The sequence below is a fragment of the Chamaea fasciata genome, unplaced genomic scaffold (assembly GCF_029207755.1).
Source record: "Chamaea fasciata isolate MVZ Bird 193981 ecotype frontalis unplaced genomic scaffold, bChaFas1.0.hap1 SCAF_10, whole genome shotgun sequence".
Lineage (NCBI taxonomy): Eukaryota > Metazoa > Chordata > Aves > Passeriformes > Sylviidae > Chamaea > Chamaea fasciata.
The window spans coordinates 16,109,699-16,130,811 of record NW_027094095.1 but is presented as its reverse complement, the minus strand read 5'-3'; the positions used below and the strand labels follow the sequence as shown (position 1 = coordinate 16,130,811).

The window sequence follows — 21,113 nt, the reverse complement described above, 5'->3', positions numbered from 1 at the left end:
TGTCTCTTTCATTGTGTCTCATCATAACAGATTAACTGGAATGTTACATATGAATTGCCTGTCAAGATGATTCCATCAGGCATTTCTTGGTAGTGTTTATCACTGTCATCGGTGTTGAGTCAAGATGTTCAGCCTTTGTTTTGTCTCTTACTCTGTAGCCAGAAAAATTTAACAGTTTACCCGGTACAGACTTTGTTGCCAGCTAAATCATTAGCTATTTCAAATAATAATTGCTAAAATGAACCTTTTAATAGCAAATGTAATCAGAATTTGCCAGAAATGTTGGTTCTGGTTTGATATGACGATTCCTGTGTATGTAATGCAAAACATTGTTTTTCCTTTCATAATTGAACAAAACTGAGATTGTTGAGACACTGCTTGAGTAATTATTGCTTCAGTATCTTATTTTGGTTTGAAAACTTGGAGATTTGAGGAGAAAAATGGGATAATATTGCTTTGATCATTACAAATTTATTTTATTAATTTTTAATACCTTTCTGAAATAGAGAAATATAAACAAATACTGTTAAAGATCTTATTGATAACTCCATTTTTAATCACCATTTTGAATATAATTTTGGGGAATTACTTATCAGAATTTGAATTTTAACAATGACAAGCACAAATACTTCTGCTTTCTCAAATTTTAGCCTTTCTTTGGTTTTTTGGTAACTATATACCTGCCCAAAGTAATTTTTTTTTAAAGTAATTTTACTGAGGAAGAAAACCCTAGATTTGAATTTGTTGCCAGATAGGAGCTTGCTGAAAATGAACTATCTTCACCAGTGCCTGTAGGAGTGGTTATGGGTGACAGGGTGTCTTCATTCTGAATTTGTAAAAGGTCATGGAAGGGAAACTGAAAGCAAGAAGGAAGCAACCATAGGAAGGCACTTGCCCCTCAGTTTATCTGTTGGATGGTGCCATCTTTCTGAATAAAATTAATTCTGCTGGCTCTCTTGGGTGCCTGTGTAGCCACAGCTTCATTTTTGACTGTGACTTTTCCATGAAATTGCTGGTTTTGAACACTAAGGGTCATTGCTAAATTGAGACAGCAATTCACAGATGACTTGTTTTAATACAGATTAGTACTTGACTTAAAGCAGATCTGGTTTTTTAGTCAGTTCAGCTGAAGGGGTCAGCTAATACTCAGTGCAGCAGCACTTTAGTTGTACATCCATGTGGTTCTTCATTCACACCTCATTTATATTTATATGGCTCTGATATTTGCTCTGGCTCTTATTGCATAAGTTAGAATTCTGTATTTCCATTTTAAAAACAAGTATCATCAGGGGATTGTCACTGCCACCCTACAAAATTCAGTCTGTGTCCACATCAGCTTATACAGCAAATCTGCATCTGAAGCCAACAGGAGGGAAACTAAGTGTAAGAAGCTCCATCTCTTCAGAAACTCATGTGCAGTTCTGGAGAATTTCCTGGTCGATATGAGTGAGAGCTGGGCCCTCACAGCAGCCAGGACTATTTGTGAGCAACTTCAAAGAAAAGCTTCTGTTCAGTCTTCCCCATCCCAATTTCATATAAAAAAGGGGACATTGGAAATTCTTCAATTCCCTCATTAGGGGATGACAGGAGCTTGAGAGCTGGTGAATTGCTCAGATACAGCTGTAATTGCTTCTTTATAACTCAGTGTATTAATGGTAGACTTGAAAATCAGCTGTTAAAATCTGCTAACTTTTACTCTGATGTACTGATCTTTTTAAAATTATTTTTCAGGTTAACAAACAGAAATATTATTCACAAAATGCCTGAATGGACTCTCATTGCCATTGTTTTGTTATCTGTGTAAGTACCCTTAAATGTCAAATATTCTTACGTGCAACTGTCTTATTAGCTGAGATATCATTTTCAGGTTAAAAGAAAAGAAAGATTTCATGGAACTAACTGTGGAATCAACAGGAATACTTCTTTTAAGCAAATGAATGAAATTTTCTTGACAAAACAGAATTGTCCCCCTTGCATCAAATGTTATCAATGGACAAATTTATGTTAAAAAAGAAAAGCTATGCTTTAGGGGTTTTAAAGAGGCCTTGCAGGATGAAGTAGGAGTATAACTCACCCTCTTCCATTTGGTGCTGACATACATTCTTCCTCTCTCTGACATTAGGACAGAATTACATGGATATTGCATTACTTGGATTTGGCATAACTGTTAGGCTTTTCATTTCTCATTTTGCTTCTAATTTCTCAAAAGGTTTCACTTTTATGATTAAACTCAAATTATTTCTATAAAGATACGTGTGCTTCTAAATAGGTATAAATATTCTAGCAAACTTCTTTTAGAGGGGAAATTTCTTTTAGCAGGAGAATTCCTCCCAAGGAATACTGGGACCCAGTATTTTATTTTTATGAGGATTAGCTTTGTTGGTTAAAATTACAATACTACAGTGCCTACAGTCCTCCTTAGCTTTGTTTTACTTACTGTAGAATTGAATTCTTTACAATGATTTCCCTAATGGGAAGCCTGATGGTATTACAGTGTCTTTCAGTAAATTTCTACACTTCAGAAGCATGATTTATAAAAGCCGTATTCATATGCATCGAGTTCCTTAATTTGTATTTTGCAAATTCATGTACATTTCTGAAGTTAGAGACACAAACTTTGCACTGTTAAACAGACACAAATTTGTATTAAAAGGTGAACTAATGTTAAATGTTTAAGAAATCACTGGTGGTTTCACAGTGCCAGGCTCTGCCTTCCATTAGGGTTAAACCATCAACCATTCTTTGTATGTCTTGAGCTTGAATTACGAGATTGCAAAAATCTTTATTCCTGAGTCTGTTCATTACTCTGTTGCTGCTGCTTCTTTTGGGCTTGCTGGGTCACTGGAGCCTGTAGGACAGAGAGGTACTTACACACATTCACAGGTCAGGAAGTATTGTGGGCCAGCCTCATGGCATGCCCAGCACTGCACTTACTTTCCTTGATATTACTTGAGTCTGACACATTGTTCTGGCTGTGGTGTCCCAAGGAAGACGGTACCAGCAGGCATTAGAGCAGGCTTCAGCGAGCCTTACATCTGTGTCACCCAGCCACAGCCCGCTCAAATGATTCATTAAATCAGAACACAGAAAGTAACTTTACTTGAATGCCTTGGCATAAATTTTTTATCAACTATAAGAACAAATCTTTTGTCATTTTTACTATATATTCTTATGGTTGAATTGGTAATTTGTGAAACAGATCTTATGAATTTTTCAAGTCGTTTCTGTACAGTTAAGGAAATGGTGTCTCTTTTTGATCATAAGTTAAAGTATGTAGCCGGTCTCTGCATATGATGAGCTGTAAATGTTTACATAAGTAATGATTGTTTTACAGCTGCTTTAAAATGTTAGACAAGTAGTAGGCAGTCCTGGTAGCAGTCAGTTTAAGCAGAGAACCAAGTCTCTTTTTACCTTTACTTACTAAAGGTCCATCCCTAAAGAAATAAATTATATTTGATCGTAAAAAAGAGTAGATTTTTCTTTATAATATTAGTGAAATCATAAATAAAACCTGCTGATTTCTGCTTACTGTAAGGTTCTTGCAAGCTCATGATCTTGAGATTTTTAACAACTTCTCTCAGCTGCTTCTTAGGAGAGAATGTGGAAGGGATAGATAGAATGAGTGTTAAGATTCCTCTAATAAGATGATACATGTTGCATTATTTCCAGAAAGATTAAAGTAGAAAAACTTAATTATTTGGAAATTCTAATCAAGCTTGAGTATTTAGTGGAAGCCAGGACTGGGCAGGGAAAGGCTGCTGAGGACCTGGACAACCCCTCACAGGTCTTCACTCAGGCCCTTTCTCACCTCCTGCAGTCTGCCAATAAACCTTTCATATATTGCCAATAATTCTCATAAAAAGAATTACACCCTATTTAAGTCTTCTCCCTTGATTGTACGGAGACATTATGCATATTGTAGCATCTAATGTTATTTAGATCATGGAGCTGTGTGGGACCTGAGTCAGAGTGGGTCTTCAGTCACACACACTTTCACATTTATTCACAGTTCTTGACCTGGTTTCAGACCTAGGACAACCATTTTACTGCCAACACTAACCAGTAAAGCTGCAAAAGCAACATCCTGGTAGAGGATAATGCTTCCTGTTCCCAGGTGGGTGCCAGACCATACTACAGGTATCCATCCCATGGTGCAGGGATTGCAGAAGGCAGAGTGAGCATGGGTTTAAGGTATACCTCAAAAAATCTAAGATTTCAAATATTTTTTGTTTTGTATTAAAGGGGGCAAGGTTGTTTAGTTTCAAGTAGCAGCTGTTGGACTTTGCTTGCACTCTATTTTGTGCATCAGTGTTGTGGCTCACCACTTCCTTCTCAAACATAAATGGCTAGTGAGTGCTGAGGACTTGATGTACTTAACTTCACAGTGCACTTTCAGAGTGCCCCAACCCTTTCTGTGATAAGGTACTGGACACAATAACTGTTAGCATTACTGCTGTATTGAATTCTAGTGTATTATGGTATGATCATGCTCTCCTCTCTTTGTTTGAGTGTGCATATTAACTCTCTGTAGGCTACACCATGATGGATATCATTGTCTAATTTTGGTGCTTAAATTAGACCTTAGGCACACTTCATAGTCTGCAGGTCCTTGAAAAGCTGCTGAAAGTACTTATATGCTCTTGAGTCTACTGATTACTGAAGAAACCTGGGCTCCTCATTCATTGAAATAAAGTGCCTGGAACTGGACAGTGTGGCATGTCTCAAAGTACAAAATGTTGGAGATTTCAACAGTGGAGTATTTCATGTTCCTAGTGAAGAGTTGGATTTATTCAATCAAATTATTGTATAAAATATGAACACAGCCAGTCTCTGCCTTTATTGAAAATCTAGCCTGAGGCACTCCTATGAATATAGCACATTCAGCAATGCTGGATTGACCTTGTTAGAGTACACTTTGACAGCCAGAGATTTATGTTCAAACAGTGGTATTCATGCCTGTCATGGAGTGGATGACTCTTAAAAATTATCTGTACATCAAATTTCTTAATTATTTGTAATTTGTAATAATTTTGGCATTGGTAGATTTTGGTTTCTTTCTGTTACATTGTTTAGTATGTTAAATAGAATTTTTTTTTCTAGTAATAGCTACTTTATAATTTATTGTAAACTAGAATGCAGAAGTTGCATCTTTTTCTGCCAAAGAACTTTGCAAGATACCAAATGAAGCAGATAAATAGATATAAATGCAGTAGTTGAAGAAAGAATGGAGAAAGCAGTGGGAAGATTGGTTGCTATACAAGGTTGGGCACTTTCTGTTGTTAGTGTATACCCCTGGCACAGACTAATGGAAAGCTTTCAAGATATTTTCAGGAAATGTCTGCTTTCATCTTACTTATCTGAGCTGGCTGGTTCCAGTGAACTGTGGTCAGCTTCATCTGCAAAGCCTGTGCAAGGGGTTCCCCTGCTAAAAGCTTTGAAGCGTTTCAAAATGTTCTGGGATTAGTTTATAAGCATTTGGCTGCAGTATTTAAGCAAACTCAAAATGACCATGATCACCAAACAAAAGCCATCATTATATGTGTGCAGCCACTTTAGATAAATGTGTCATGTGGAGATGTACTCTAGAGGTTTACTCTCTTGGACATAACAATTCAGGAACTGGAGAATCTTGGGTTCAAGTCTGTGTTTTTACTCCTCTGCACACAAGAGCACATCTATTGCTCAGCAGTGACATTTCTAAATCACTTTAAGAGGAATTTAGATGTTTCTGATATCACTACTGTGTTCTTATCTGAAAGTGTGTGAATGTTTGAAATGTATTAATCTAATGTACAAATACATGTAGGATATGAATCAGACTTGCAGAGTGACTCTTTTTCCTACAGAAACCACATACAAGTCAGCTGGATGATACTTTATTTAGCATGTCTGATGATGGAAGTTTGGTTTCAGCTGAGAAAAATCATTTCTCATTAACCTAGAAATATAATTGTTTCCCATTTTGAAACAGAGCTGAGCTTGCAGGACCAAGAATCCAAAGAGTCTTTTTATAAAAGCATTTGAATATGGTTAGTGTTGTGTTTATCTGTGGAGTTATATTATTGTGTGAAATAGAGAAAAGTCAACTTCGTCTTAATGCATAAAAAAGTGTGAATTCAAATAGATTTTCTGTTAAGCAGTTCTTAAGTCTTTTAAACAGTTTTTTCTATTAAGCTTGCTTACTTACCAGTGATTTCTAAACAAACTTGAAGCTGCTTATTTGGCGTATTGTGGACATGATCAATAGTATCTTAGTTCTTTCTGGCATGTTCCAGTGTTACTTAGGAAACATAGAACAGTACCACTGAGGAATTTCAGTGTTGTTAATTGGGATATTAGTCAGTGCCAACTTTAAAATTACTTAAATGTCTTCCTCTTTCACAAGGGAGAGAATAGAAGAAACCTTACCAGTTTCCAAGAAGGTGTTTCTCCTGGAACAAAAAAACCTGCCATTGTTGCTGCAGTGATGTTATGCAGGAAGTGACACCATGAATCTCATTGCAGCCCATACAGCTGCAGTCTTTTCCATGCTGGTTTTCTCATGGGTAGCCTTCTATATGGGATATTTGGATGGGCTGTGTAACTTTCATGTGTGCCCAGTACAAACTCTCTGAGTCCAGGATAATTAGTTCCTCTGTGCAGTGCTGGAGCCTGGCCTCATAAGCAGAAGTGGAGCCTTAGCACATGCTGTGTCCTGGACTCCTGCATGGATTGAGGAGGGTTGGCTTCAAAAGCTGCATCTCTGCACCTGCCAGCTCTGCTGCCCAGTGCAAGGGAAGAGCAGGGGCGTGGCTGTCTGCCAAGTGTCTCGGAAATCCCTCCAAGAGATAGAAATCTGCATGTTCCCAGCAGCTGTGTGTGGGCATTCAGACTGACAATCATGCACAACCAGCAGAGCAATCAGCTATGAAGCTATAAATTGTCCCTCGTGGTGGTGTTGTGACAAATCTTTTTGTTAGAATCTAGAAAGACTTTTATGCGAACCATCATTTTGGGTGCTCTTCTCCAGTCTGTTGGCAACTTTATATTCCAAATATACTTGTGAATTAAGAATATAGTAGTAGGGAAAGTACTTTCTTCTGACACTTCATTTTAGCCTTTTGTGTGAGTGAGTTGTTGCCACTTGTGTTTCAGCTCTGACACAGTGTGCTAGATTTCAGAAGGCTGCTGCAGCATGTTGACTCATTGGGGAGCTGACCTGGTCAGTGGAGTTCATGTCCCATTGAACTTTATGCCATAACTATGATCAAACAGATGGCAAAAATTGCCCAGAGAGAGAACTGTTTTAAATTGATGTTTCTTTAAAAGGTATACATTTAGAAGATTTTCTTTTTCTAATGTCATGTTTTTCCTCCTTCTATAATCAGAGCTTTGCTTATTGGAAGTCATGTCATAAGTAGTACAGTGGCATAGAATAGTTGCATAGAAAAAATTCTACAGTAGTAGTAATATAGACAGCTCTGAACTAATGTTGCAAGTAAGACATTAGTAATTCACATTAACAGCTGCCCTAAACTTAGTGTTAAACTAAATGTGTTTTAACTTCATCCACTGAGCAAACTGAAATTTTCATGTTTCAACTGAATCCTGCAACTATAGCCCTATGAAAATATACTTCCTTCCTCATTAATAATTAATCTTAATACATTCAATGCAAACATTATTTTTATCATGAAAGACTACCCATCTGTTAAAAGAAAAACATGACTGGCACACACTTGAATCTTTTATATTCAGAGTTTAAATTTTATCTTAGTTAACTTTGTAAAGAACAGCCTGCTTTAGTGGGGATATGACATGTAAGCAGTGTTTTTGACTAACAGAAAACTTCATTGTAAGACAAAAATCTGTGTTAATTCAACTTGTTTCTGAAACAAAAAAAAAAAAAACCCAAAAAAGTAGAGATGCATATCACTGGAAAGGCTAGTATAGCTTCCTGTCATGTGATCCCCAGGTATTTTGTACCAGCAAACTTTTTAGCATGGATTCTGGATTAATGTGTTTGGTTCCATGCACGCAGTCATAGTGGTACCTCTAGCAGGCTGAATGGTGTGTCCTGTTCTTCTTTAGCACTGAAATAAATTGTGCCCGGAGTCGAAGTACTGTATTCCTTAATTCTTCTGGAACCACTATAACAGAAAAACTTCATTAAAAAATCCCTGTGAAAGAGCAGTATTGTTTGAAGATCTAATCATTCCTCTCTTATGGTGCTTCATGTAGATTTTGGAATGTAAAACTGTACCACATTAAACAGTAAGAGTGTCTAGAAAGGCATTTTTTAATTCCAGAGATTGTAATTTCCTTTGTCATATTGCTGTTGAAAATGTCAGGCTTGACATGATAGACAGTCTTTTTTTTTTCTGTGAAGTATATAATGGTTTTTAAGGAAGAAGAATCCTAAAAGTAGTTGAAAACCATGAAAGCCCTAAAATGCTGCCTTATGATTGAATTATGTCTTAGAAAATAAACTTATTTGAATGATTGGACTATTATAATTTGCTTGGATTTACAGTGCTTCACAGACCTACCTGAAGATCCAATGTCTGTGTCAGTTGGGGGAAATAGATACATTTTCATATCAATAATGTTAGATTGGAGTATATTAGTAGTGCTATAGTATTCCACAGTGAACAGGAATAAACTGAAAAGTACTCAGATGCACAAAAATTTGGAGGGGAGAAAAGATTAACATAGAGAGGAGCCTAATTATTTTTATCTGATAATTGATAGTGGGCAGTACACTGATGGAGAATTGGTTTTGTGTCCTGATACTGTAGGAATCAAATGCAAAAGCAGTTTGTACTTCTCATTACTTCTTGAGATACAGAATATTTTGACACCCAGTGGCACTCATCCAGTCTGGCAGTTAAGTTCTGACCTGAAGTGAGATGTTAACAGTGAAGGCAGAAATGTACAGTCTTTTCTGAAGTATTTTCTTTTCATATTTATGAAAACAGAAAAATATAGCTTCTTTTGGGAAGGAAGGAAGGAAGGAAATGCATATCATCCAAAGATGATGTATAAAGTGTTTCTCTAGATAGTGAACTATGATAAAGCTCTCAGAATTTACAGACAATCCAAGCCAGTGGATTTAGCATCAGGGCAGGTGGCTCTTTTTACACATGTATAATTAAAATAAATACTGGGGATAAGAAGACTGCACCAGTCAGTTAACCAGAATGTTGTGTAAGTAAACAAAATCATATCTTCATAAAATTTTTCCTGGCACAATAAAAAGACTCTAGAACAATCTAGATTGTTTTGCAGAACATGTCTGCAGCAGTACATGTTCACTTCCCATTCCTCCCCACCAGAGAAAGTGTGCTTTAATTGGCTGGTAGCAAATATAACCAACCAGCATGTGGAAGCTTGCTGCAGAAACTGCAAAGTGTTTATGTGTAATTGTATACTACAGGTGCAAAACCTGCATCAGTGCAAAAAGTGCAGATGCCTGCTTGTTTAGAGGCTTGAGATGCCAGCACGTTTGATTTTGATGTATACCACACTTACACCCTGTGTTCCACAGAAACGCACATTTTGCTCTCTCTTCCGCTCTCTGTCCATCTGAGAATCTTCAGAAGACACTGAATAGATCTGATAAATTCATCATAAAATAGAGTATTTCTGAGATGAGGTACTATGGTTTTCAAAAAGTTAAAGAATAGTTGAGATTTGTCTGGCTCCTCGTATTTGTTCCCAACCTCACTACGTATTCTGCTGGGTTTAGACATATGTTTAGTTCAGTGCACTTTCACAAATCAGTGTTCATAGTACTCTTCTGCTGTAGAGCTGGTAAGACTGAGATTAAGGGCAGAAAAGTGATTTACTGGACATCATCAAGCTGGTAGTAGATTAGGAAATAAAGCAAGCAGGAAAAGGGCTTGGGGGGTTTTTTGGTTAATTTGTTTCTTAAACCTACTCTATGCTGTTATTTCTGGGGAAAGATGCTTAAGAATCAATAACTTTTGGGGATTTCTAAGAACCTCATTTTGAGAGCTCCAAAACCACACTGGCATTTCTTTTCAAAATTGGGAAAGACAAGTAGAAAAGTGTTGAGGTTGTTACGTTTAAGTTCTGAATAAAAAAAATTTGGACACAGTGTAAGCAAGGCTATTTCTAGCATGTTTCTTTACTCAGCTGCATTATTCCAGGTGCTTGATCTGTATACTGGACTGTAATCAAGTTACAGTGTTAAAAAGTTGTGAAACTAAACTATGATCAATTTTATGATCATTGTTTCCCTAGTAACTGAGCACGGGTGAGGACATTTTATAAACTCAAGTATTGACATTATTTACCTAAGCATATTGCATTGTAGCTGTTTTAACTTACTGTAAGTCAGTATATTTTATTCTGTCTTTTTTTGATTTTTTTTTTCTTCTTATATATCACTAAGGTAATGAATTGATAGGAATATCCATGTGTGGAAGAAAGAAGTTCAGCACTTGCAAAAATGGAGAGACAGACAGATATATGTATAAAGCAATGTTTGATTCATAAAATGTATCAGGTTTGAATATAAAGGCATCTTTTAAATTGTTCCACTGCATATGCACAATAATTCATAGAAAGGTGTGTGTTTTACAAAGTATTTAAGAGGTTCAGGTTCTCAAAAGCCTACATTTTAGCATTCTTTAATCCAAGACTTATACGTGTGCTAAATTTCATGTAGCTAGTTAATCCAGATGCTTCAGTGGCATAGATTCCAGTATTTGAGAGGTGTCACAGGAACACCTTGTGGAACATAAAAAGGAAAAGAAGACTTAAAAGGATGAGATGATCAATTTTAAAATAAATTTTAAATGTACTAGATTTAAAATTTTGACTAAGTTAAAGAAGAGGGGGAAATAGGATTAAATTATCAAACTGAGAAGTACCTTTGATCTGTCAGCTGGTTAGCAGGAAACAGGCTTCAAATAAATGGAGCTCTTTAAACAAAGCCTGTCCTTGAAATGTGTACATAAGAAACTTAGAATTGTTAGGGAGAAACAGCTGATAGTGATTTCTTCTGGGTTCATATTAGGAACTTTTTTTTGCCTTGGCATTATGCTGATAAGTAAGCTAAATTAAAAGTTTGTGGAACAAATCCCTGTATGAATGCAAGGGCTATAAATGGCACACAGTATTATAGATGTTCCCATGCTTTGTGTCTGTGAATTAACACTGTAGTCATCTTTTGGAATATGGTAATGTAGACGTGTACCACGCTCCATTTACTTTTTAGAAAATCATCCTGCAGTATCTGTTGTACAGAATAGTGAAACAAAGTCTGATTTGCCAAACTTTGTTGAAGAGAACTCTGGATAAGAAACTGTAGATGTTATTTAAGCTGGTGTTGGTGCTTCCTTAGTCTTTTTGCCTGGCTTGAGGTCTTTCTAATCCACTGTTACAGAAATCTGAAAGTGCTATTTTGTATATAATTGCCTAAGTAATTGTTTTTTGCCAGACCTATATTATATTTCTGTTGATGGCATTCTTGGTAGTCATTTAAAAATGGCTGTCTTCAAAAACAGATATCTGAAATATCACTATAAGAAGAGGCAAATAGAACCATTCCATATTATTATTGTGGCTTTAAAGGAGTCATGGGTCCTGGAATTTTTATCACTCCCATTGTTATTAGCAGAATATTTCTGGAGTATTGGCTGTCATCCTTGTCATTAGAGAGGATAAGCCTGGGTTAAAAACAGCAATCACAGAGTACCTAATGAAGCCAAGTGCTTTGTGTTACAGGATCCACATAGTGCTAGCACATTCTTGCAGGTAATGTGACGTCATTTTCCACCTGCTGAATGTTAGTTCTTTTCCTGGACAACTGCTGAGGGAACTAGCTCTATTCTGTGTGTGCATATATATATAAGGCAAGACACTTGCTCAGAAGGAACACTGTAGGAGTGATGCTGTGTGAGAAAACCCAGTGGAAAGGTTAAAGTAGTTGTACAAACAACAGCCTGCTAAATTTTGTCTCAACTGAATAGAAATTGTTGCTAATGTGTTTATGTGCTATTGGTCAGTCACAGGGAGCTGAAATATGGAATAGTAAGAAATGTCATTTTCTAGTTACTTTCTGAGGAGAGTTGTGTTATATAATTAATATGTTATGGCAAAACAGTATGAGATCTGTGAACTGAAAGTTTCAGATGCTTAGCTAATTTTTGAGGCATTTAAAATTTTTCTGCAGTTAATTGTCCATAGAATGTACATTCTAAGGCATGTTGCCTGCAAGTATACAATGTACAGATGTGATTCAAATAGCACCAAATGGCTGTACTGAATTGTCACATCATCTGATGAAATGTCACCATGAATTCTTTGTACACATTTTTTTGGGTGTTCCTTTGCATTAGGCCTTTACTTTGCCTGTAAAATTAATTACTGGACTAATAATAGATTTTTTTATATATATGAAATATATTTATTGAAGAGACTTTTAGAAGCTGCATAGGAAAAAATTAAGGTAGTGGAAACAATTAACAGAGTTAATTTTTGAATGAACCTTAATTTTTGCTGTACACTTGGATTATATAGGAATTCCAGTCGTTGATTTTGAATCACTGTTGGTAGCATTGATTTAAATGTAGTGGACAAAAATTTTAAAGCATGAATAATTTAGTTTCTGTTGCCATCAGAGGATTAAAGTGCCTGTGCTGGATTCTGTGGACAAGTCAGTACACAATAATGAAAGGAAGTTAAATAATAAATAAAACATAAGTTGCACTTCAGTTACAAAATTCTTGTCTTTATGATGAGAATAGGATCTTCAGGCTATATTTAAAACGAGACCCGAAGTGGCTTTTTTATCTCAGTAAGAAAATTGTTTATTTCTGTCAGTTATTGCTGTTCAACACTGTGGGCTTTAGAGTGTTTTATCCTTCATTAAGAAAGTATAATACAGAAATATATTGGGGGAGATTACAGAAAACTGCCCCTGAATCCCAGTTTCCTCTTTGACTGGATATGGTAACAAAAGGCCCCAAACTAGAGACTACTTTAATTGCAGAGTTGCAAGTTACACTGATCATAATTACTTTTTTCCAGTACTAGTACAATTTAATTTAAAATACTCAATTCCAAATATATATTTAAATACCTTTGCATCTTGTTTGTAAGTTAGATGCTTCCAGTTCAAGATTGTCTGTCAAATATTAATGTGTTCTAATGGAGGTTGTTCACTCTGGAGACAGCCTTTTGCTTTTAAGGGTTTGGGGTTTTTTAATGTTGAGTTTTTTAAATCATGCTCAAACTAAAGTTATGAGAAACAAGTAGGGTTTTGGGTTCTTTCACTGAAACTGCAAACATAACAGCTAAATAACATAAGTTGAGGCTGTCATATTTTCTGATTTCTGAGCATATGTTTAAATTAAGTGTAACCACTTAATTACACCAAAGTTAATGATTTTTTTAAGCTCCCTGGTGTTGCATCTTACAGCTAGACTCACGTTGTGCTTCAGATCAACTTTCTGTCCAATACTAACTTTAGCCTGATGGATGCGCCATGCTTTGAGATTTAAGACACTTTATTAACAAAATTTCAGTCCCTAGACAAGCGTACTGTATCTAGTGAGATACTGGAAGTGAGAGATTCTACCTCAAATTAAGCAAGCAGCCAATGTATAGTGAAGAACATGCAAAATTGCAGGCATGGTTTCAACTTACTCTGTCTAAATGTCTGAGTGCCTTTGGGTAGGGATTCATGAAATGGATAAATGCAGCAAGTGCTGGAGTTCAGCTCATCAACTGAAGCACTGTTGTAAGTGATTGATGATAACAGGGCAGCACTACAGTTGTATGTACAGGCAGATGATCTGTGGGCTGCAATGCACATCCAATTCACTGAGTTTTATTGCTGATGTGTAACACTTGTTTGATTGACTCAGTCTAGCCGGTTGTCTTAAAACAAAACAATTGCTTTTGTTTAATCAGTTGTGTTTGAGACTTCCTTAAAAGGAACATAACTAAACTGGAATCTAAAAGTGTAGTTCTATAAAACTGCTATATTAAAAGAATGGCATTTCTGATTACTAACATTTTTATTGCATTGCTAAGCCCATCAAATCTGTAACATAAGAGTAGTGCAAATATATTTGGAGTGTTAAAAAATAACACAAAACCGAAACACCGCAGTCCTTCTGTGTTGATGCAGTAGAACCCATTAGAATGTCATGGTTATGGCTAGAGCAAGAGTCTGTTGGTCAGAGGTTTGTTGGCACCCTTGTAGCACGTATGCAGTAGTCTGTGTCTGTGGTTTTGTTAGGGAAGTGGGAAAAATACTGCCTGTAGCGCTGCCAGCTCTTGCTTCATTTCTGTGTTCTGAAACAAGTGTTTAGGAAACTTGTGTGATCAATCCACTAGTTCAACTCCATCATTCCGATAGAAAACTAGTTATCAATGATCCTGATTATGATGATCTTAAAAAATTAAGACTAAATTGACTAAATCAAGAGGTAGAAAGAAACAGAGAATAAAAAATTCCAACCCTTATGTTGTGGTGGTTATGTTAGGAGTCTTATTCACGGTGCTTAAATACCTGTAACTGGCAGAAAGATAACTTACTTTCCAAAGCTTACTTTGGAAAGGGAGGTAGTGCCTGCCTGTTCCATCATTCTGTTATACTTCTGTTCTTGTTCAAGTTCCAAGCATGTCAAACAAGGTAAGGGACTTTAAAAAATGTGGTTTGATCCATGTCTTCTGCCACAAGCAGAGGCTTTTACTTTTTCAAGCTTCTAACATGAGGGGGAAAAAAAAAGACTGGTAATGCTTACATTTTTCTATTATTAGTCTGCTGAGAATTAGCATATGGCTTTTCTTCATGAGTATACAAGTGCTTTCCTTGATATTGGGGCAGTTTATATGCACTCCAATTCTCAACAATTTATGTGTAAATGACCAGTTTTGAGGAGTGGAAAGGAACCCAACTCTTATGTGGTTGTGTTTTACCCCTCTTTTCAGATGTCTGTTTCAGAGAGCTGTAACTGACTGGTTACACAGTAGTGGCTTTGGAAATTTTTAACTTTTTCAAAGGGAATCACAGAATTCATCTTAAAGCTTCAGAAAACTTTCCCTGAGATCCAGTAGCTGAGGGAAGGATGGTACTGGACAATTGGTTTGGGTTTTTAAAAAGAATATTCACACCCCTGGATAGGAAATGCCAATTAATGCTTTTAACTACCCAAAAGTTTTATCTTTTCTGAATGTATTCAGCTGTCTTTGTAAAGGTATGCATAGATCTATGAACAAGTTGTGCACCCTACCGTATCAGTTAATGAAACTTATTCCTAAAAATAATTGAAGTTGAACTCCGAAATACTCTTGCCAAATGTTTTTGTAAGGCAACTGATTCATAGAAAGCTTGGGTCTTGAGCTGAAGCACTGAAACTATGTAAACATTTTGTGGTAGCCAGATGTTCTTTAATAGCTTGATAATAATTGATTATTCTTCACATGAATTTCACTTTAGTGGGGTTTTTTTTCTTGAACATATAACATATGTGGAATAGCCAGCAAATATAAATTGTATCAATCAGCTACAGTTTGACATTTTTAACACTTTTTGAACGTTACAAATGCCTGTTTACCATATGGTGTAAGTGGGTGTGCAGGAAACGACATTCTCATCAAGTCTGATATACTACTTTTCCATGATCTGAGCATGAACATTTCCTTTTAGTAGCTCTTGCTGAAGGCAAGCCTTTGAAGAATGGGTGTGTAATTTTGGACTGTAACATTTGCATCTGTGTACTTCTGTAGGTGGTTATTTTAAAATCAGTTCATCCTTTAGCTTTTCTTATTTTTATTTGACTTTATTCATAAAAGTTTGCACCAGATTAATGCTGCAACATGTGTAAAAGGGAACAGAAAAGCAAAATTTATATTTTCTTTCCACTGGTACACTAGCCAGTTGTTACTATTGTGGTCCCAAGTATCCTATTTCCTGTTTATATTCTACATCTGTAAAAGATGCTGCAGACTTTCAAGGGAATTCTACAATCTTGGAACTGAAATCCTGTGTGTCATTAAACTGAATTAGTCATCATAGTTCCTTCAGAGATAAGATCATTGTAATTTTCTGTGACTTGAAGATACTGATCCCAAATGCTGTTCTGGCTTGTTTGCATACAATTAAAGTTTAATTCAGTTAAGCAGTCCCTCAGTACTCTTGTGCAGTACCTCAAATATACATTGGACAGCGTTACTCAGAGCATGTAACTTACCTCTCGATGCAGACCAGCAACTTGTGCTTGCTCCTTTCCCAGACAAAAGCTTCTGCTGCAACAGCCACCTGAAACTAGAAAAGTACTCAATGATAACTGCTTTTCAAATGACAAGTTAAAGCATCATTTAAAGGTCAAAAGGACACAGTTTTCCAAGAGAAAAGCGTTTGTACATATATTCATAAATTTAACATACTGCCCCACCAAGACGCAACTTTTAACTAATTGCTACAAACTTGCACATGCCTGAAATTACTTGCTGATTTAGTCGCTTGCTTATCAGATAATCAGTAGCTTAATTAGTTTTAAAACAAAGTTCAGGTAAGAAAAAAAATTGATCCATGTCTAAAACCTAATTTTAAACTTCCATTTCTCAATATTTAATGACTGGCAACTTCTCTGAAAATAGCAATACCTTTTTCTTTCTTCCTTGGTGTAAGCTATAATAGCTACTCTTTAAGCAGTGTGAATTAAACAGGGTCTGAAATTTGGGACATGCTTGTAATTCTTGAAACTGTGTAATATCACCAGCTGCAATTTAAAAAAAAAAGCATATGAGCTTCGTGGTAATAAATATTTTGGTTTTAGACTACTCCTTAAAATGCAAAAGCCTTTTACTGTTTTTGAAAAATAATGTCCTTGTTAATATCCTCTTAAGCCTGGGGCAGAATGAAGAAAATTCAGATTAAAATGCATGTAAATCTACATCATGGCCAGGAGAATGGTTTACAGTGCTACAGCTACCTCTCACCGGCACTCAGGAAGTCATGACTGTTTCTGCCAGCAGTCTTTTTTCATATACAACCTGCATAATTCTGAGAAGGGTGAACTGAAGACAAGTAGAAATGCGTCTCCTGGTCTTCCTCCCGCTCTCCCTTGTCTGCAGACCTAAGGCTCTGCAGTGGTTTCCTCTGATCCTCTATCAGCATTTCCTGGGTTCCCCTATCAGCATCACGCTGTGAATCCAGCCCCAGCCTGCCCTGGGCAGGGGACTCGGAGTCACCAGCCCAGGGAGTGACCCCAGGACCTCCCACTGGGAAAGAAGCAACACTGGCATGGATTCTGTCTGCCATGAAGTGCATTACAAAACCCAATGGCCTCAGGCCAGAAACCACCAACTTGATTCAGAATATTTCTCTTTTATATACGTATAGCAGAGTTAATGCTTAAGTCATTTCTTTCCACACCTTGCCCTTACTTTAAGAATTTCTGGAAGTCCTTCTCACCAAGTGTCAGTGTTTGAGAGCTGAACTATTTCGCTAAATATACATACTGAAATGGAATCCAGAAAGGAATGAGAAGTAATTTTAACTCATTAAAAGTTAAATTTTTTTTTAATTAAGGGATTTTTATTTACTGTGTCTTGTAAGGTCCTTTGTTTCTATTTTATCACTCCTTTTGCTTAATTTAAAGAATCTTCTCTCATATGCAGCTTTTTTTCAAGTGGATGTGGTCTTAATACCAGTGACTGCAGGGAGATTGATCCCAACTGTTACTCATTTGAAGACTTCCTGAGCTGGGACGTTTTTAGGAAGCTGTAGATTTATCTTGAATTTCTTATTAAAAGAACATCATTGCACAAACGTATTCTAAAATAACTCTTTTGTGTATGTTGTCAATGGCACTGTTTATCTACAGTATTTGAGACAAAGTAACTGTTGCTGGGATAGGAGTTCTTGTTAAGTAATCTCATCAGTAATCTTTGGTGTTGAAGTTTCTTAACATTCAGTATAAGCTTTAATGCTTGATTTTGATCATTAAAGATTTTTTTATTATCATTATATTTGGGCCTAGGAAGATTCAGCTATTACTACCTTAGCAATATTTTGCAGTAGAATTAGGAGACTTTCCTACTTAAAGGAAAGACTTCAGTATAAAAATATATTTGGATAAATTAAAGGGCAAATCAGAACAAACAGCTCAGTATTTCACCTCATCTGCATACAGATATTATATATGTTGGTGATCTGCATAGTGGTAGCTCGTTCCAAACTGGGGAATTTTATATCTATTTTATATTTTGGTCATATGAAGAAGTATGTAACTTTTATTGTGTGACTCTTTAGGAGCTTTTTGGTAAAGAAATAAATAATGACTGGGATTCTTCCTTTTAGATGTGTAATTGTACGTTCTTCACTTTGTTCATTCTGACATCTGTGTCTACATTATATAACATATGTACAGTTGATCAGAGGTATACAAACTATTCTCATTGCTTCTAATTAGATTTTTTTTATTTACTACATAGTATTAAAATCATATTTTGGTACCGCTTATATTGTATATCATAAAGTCTATTATATACTGCAATTAATCAAATGTGACACTATAAACTGCTTCAATACAGTTGTTTGAACTCACAAGCTTTGCTTTCTAACATCTGCCACTCAAAAGTTGCTTTACTGTATGAAATATGTTTGGGTTTTTTCCAGATTGTCACAAAGAACTCCACTTTTCAAGAATGCTCAGACAAGCCCAGTGTACACACAGTTCCTAACCACATTACTGGAAGAACTGCATTTCAAAAATGAAGATCTGGAAAGTTTAACAAGAATATTTAGAATGGACTGACAACTTGAATGGTCAGTCAACTTTAAGCTACTTTGTCTTAAAACCAAGCTGGTTAACCACGGGTTTAATTTTCAGCATTTTGTAAGTATGTATAGTAAGTACAGATTGTATCAGCTGGAGCAGAAAATGTGTGAAGCAAATTTTAAAGTAAAGAAATATGCATGGTATGGAAATGAGTGTCATCATTTTGTCACTTACAGTAAATGCTAGATGCTTACTTATCACACTAATCTTTTGATAATGTACGGTTGGTTTACTGCAATTTTGACAGGAATTTTTACTACCACAATTTATTAAAAAAAAAAATCTGTGTGGCTACAATGGCTAAGACTCAGCAGGATTTTAAAAATTATTACAATGAAGTTGTTAGTTTTCGTGATAAAATTGAGTTAAGAGCTGCATATTTTTTACATAATCTTGAGATCACATTTTTCATTCCAGGTAGGCCAAAGAATTTAAGAGCAAATACCTTACTAATCAGTTAATCATACTCAACTGATTCAATGAATATAGCATTATAGTATCATTACTGATCTCACTCCTTTGTTCCCCAAAGAATAACACGATCATCTTAACATCTCCTACTACTTGAAATAGTTGCAAAGAGAACAAAAGAACACCTTCAGTAGTTTGAGCTTTTTTAAGTGAAAAATGAAATTCAGTATGAATTGTAGTACTTGCATTTCTACTTTTTCATTTCCTTCCTACAGGTAAGAATTTTGACGTCTTGTGAAGAAGCTGACTAACCACAGTTGTTCAAGTTAAAATATGGATCATCTGAAAAGCGTTTAAAAGCAGTAGAAAGGAATTTGGATTGGTTTGTTTTTTCTTGGTTTTGAAGCTTTCAGTCAGAGTTTGTCTGCAGGGATCAGGGCAGGAGGGGGGAAAGCGTGTGAGCCTCCGATGGTAAGAACAGTGCTGCTGACATTTTTCCAGTTGCCCTCGTGCATGGAGCAGGAACCTTTAAGAATGATGACGACAGCACACAAATATGCCTGATTCATAGCCTGTTTGTCTTGCTGTTTCTAAGAAAAGGGTAGTCTTTGAACTTGTGTTAAAGTTATTTTTAAATGGACTCCAGTTGTTACTAAGTTGGACTTTCAAAATATATTTTAATAACTAAAGATTTTTTTTTGCTTTCATTTCAAAGAGTTGTGTTATTTAGGCTGTGTTTGGAATTGCGTCTGTCACTGATTATAAACTGCACTTTAAAACTAGCCCACTACTACTTCTTAATGATTCCATAATATGTTTTATTGCATAGTTCTCAATTCATAGGACACTGTATTTTTAGAGACTTGAGAAGAAAGTTGTAACTGACACTGCTTAGTTTGCAGTAAGTGCCAGCACTAGTTAAAGGCTGAGGCAAGCCTTACCGGGGCTGCTACACCTCCACTCCATTAAAAAATCAAAGTTTATTCCTTTGGTTTGCTTCTGTAATTGGACACCAGAAAGGAACTCTACACTTCCCTAGTTCACTGCTGTGTAGTTCCTTCATAATAATCAGAGTAAATATGTAGATGACCCCTGACACACAGAAGCTCAGGCAGCTTTGCTGTGGAAGCTTCATTGTGCAGTAAACTTTATTTAGGAGATGTGTGACTTTTCCAAACTTACATTGTAATGGGAAGTTACGTTCAGTGTAAGTTGTATAACAACGATTTAGAATTAGGATAACCTTTAATGCAGAGTTACAGCTATGTGTTTTTCTAAGTATGCAGTAGGGGAAAAAATACCCATTATGATCAGTGTCCCTGATACAAAATTTATAAGAATTGCTGGATAGAAGTTACATTGGTTTTTTACAATGATGGGAAAAGTTTCCTTGACGCATGTGGGGAGAAGAGTCAAGACCTCACCAAAAGATAAACTTCTGTGGAAGACTGAGTAATAGGTGTGATGCTCTCAGCATTAAACCTTGAATTTCTATCTGTTCACTTCTGATTTTGGAAATTGACTAAGTTTCTATTTTTAGCTAGTGGATTCTGAGCAAGCCATTATCCTGTTCCATGCATGTTTACCTTGGGGCGCAAAGATTTCCTCACAACAGTTCTATAATACAGAGTACATCTAGAAGGCATTACAGATGTACATCGTACCAGGAATGTGACTTTGTTTCATCAGGTTTGATGGCTCTCATTTGGAAAGTTTTTACACTTCCTGTCAGTTGTGTGATTTTTTTTTTTTGGTAGTTATTTTTAGACTTGGTCTTTAGCACCTACTGTGTAGGAAATGTATGATCTTGTAATACGAATGAATAGGTTGCAGGCTCAAAGACCTCTTTATCAGGGTTCACTATAACTGCTTTTACTCTCTGCCGCAACAGCTCAA

The 21,113-nt window shown here is 36.1% G+C and overlaps 1 protein-coding gene across 1 annotated transcript in view; it reads left to right on the top strand.

Annotated features, from left to right (window-relative positions):
- Positions 1-20,720, top strand: part of RPAP2 (RNA polymerase II associated protein 2) — a 36,212-nt gene extending 15,492 nt beyond the window's left edge. The window contains exons 11-13 of the mRNA XM_066192471.1: positions 1,732-1,800; positions 18,644-18,793; positions 19,493-20,720. Of these exons, the coding sequence (XP_066048568.1) occupies positions 1,732-1,800; positions 18,644-18,782 (208 nt within the window). The 3' untranslated portion in view covers positions 18,783-18,793; positions 19,493-20,720. The remainder of the gene's footprint in view (positions 1-1,731; positions 1,801-18,643; positions 18,794-19,492) is intronic.
- The last annotated feature ends 393 nt before the right edge of the window (positions 20,721-21,113 follow it).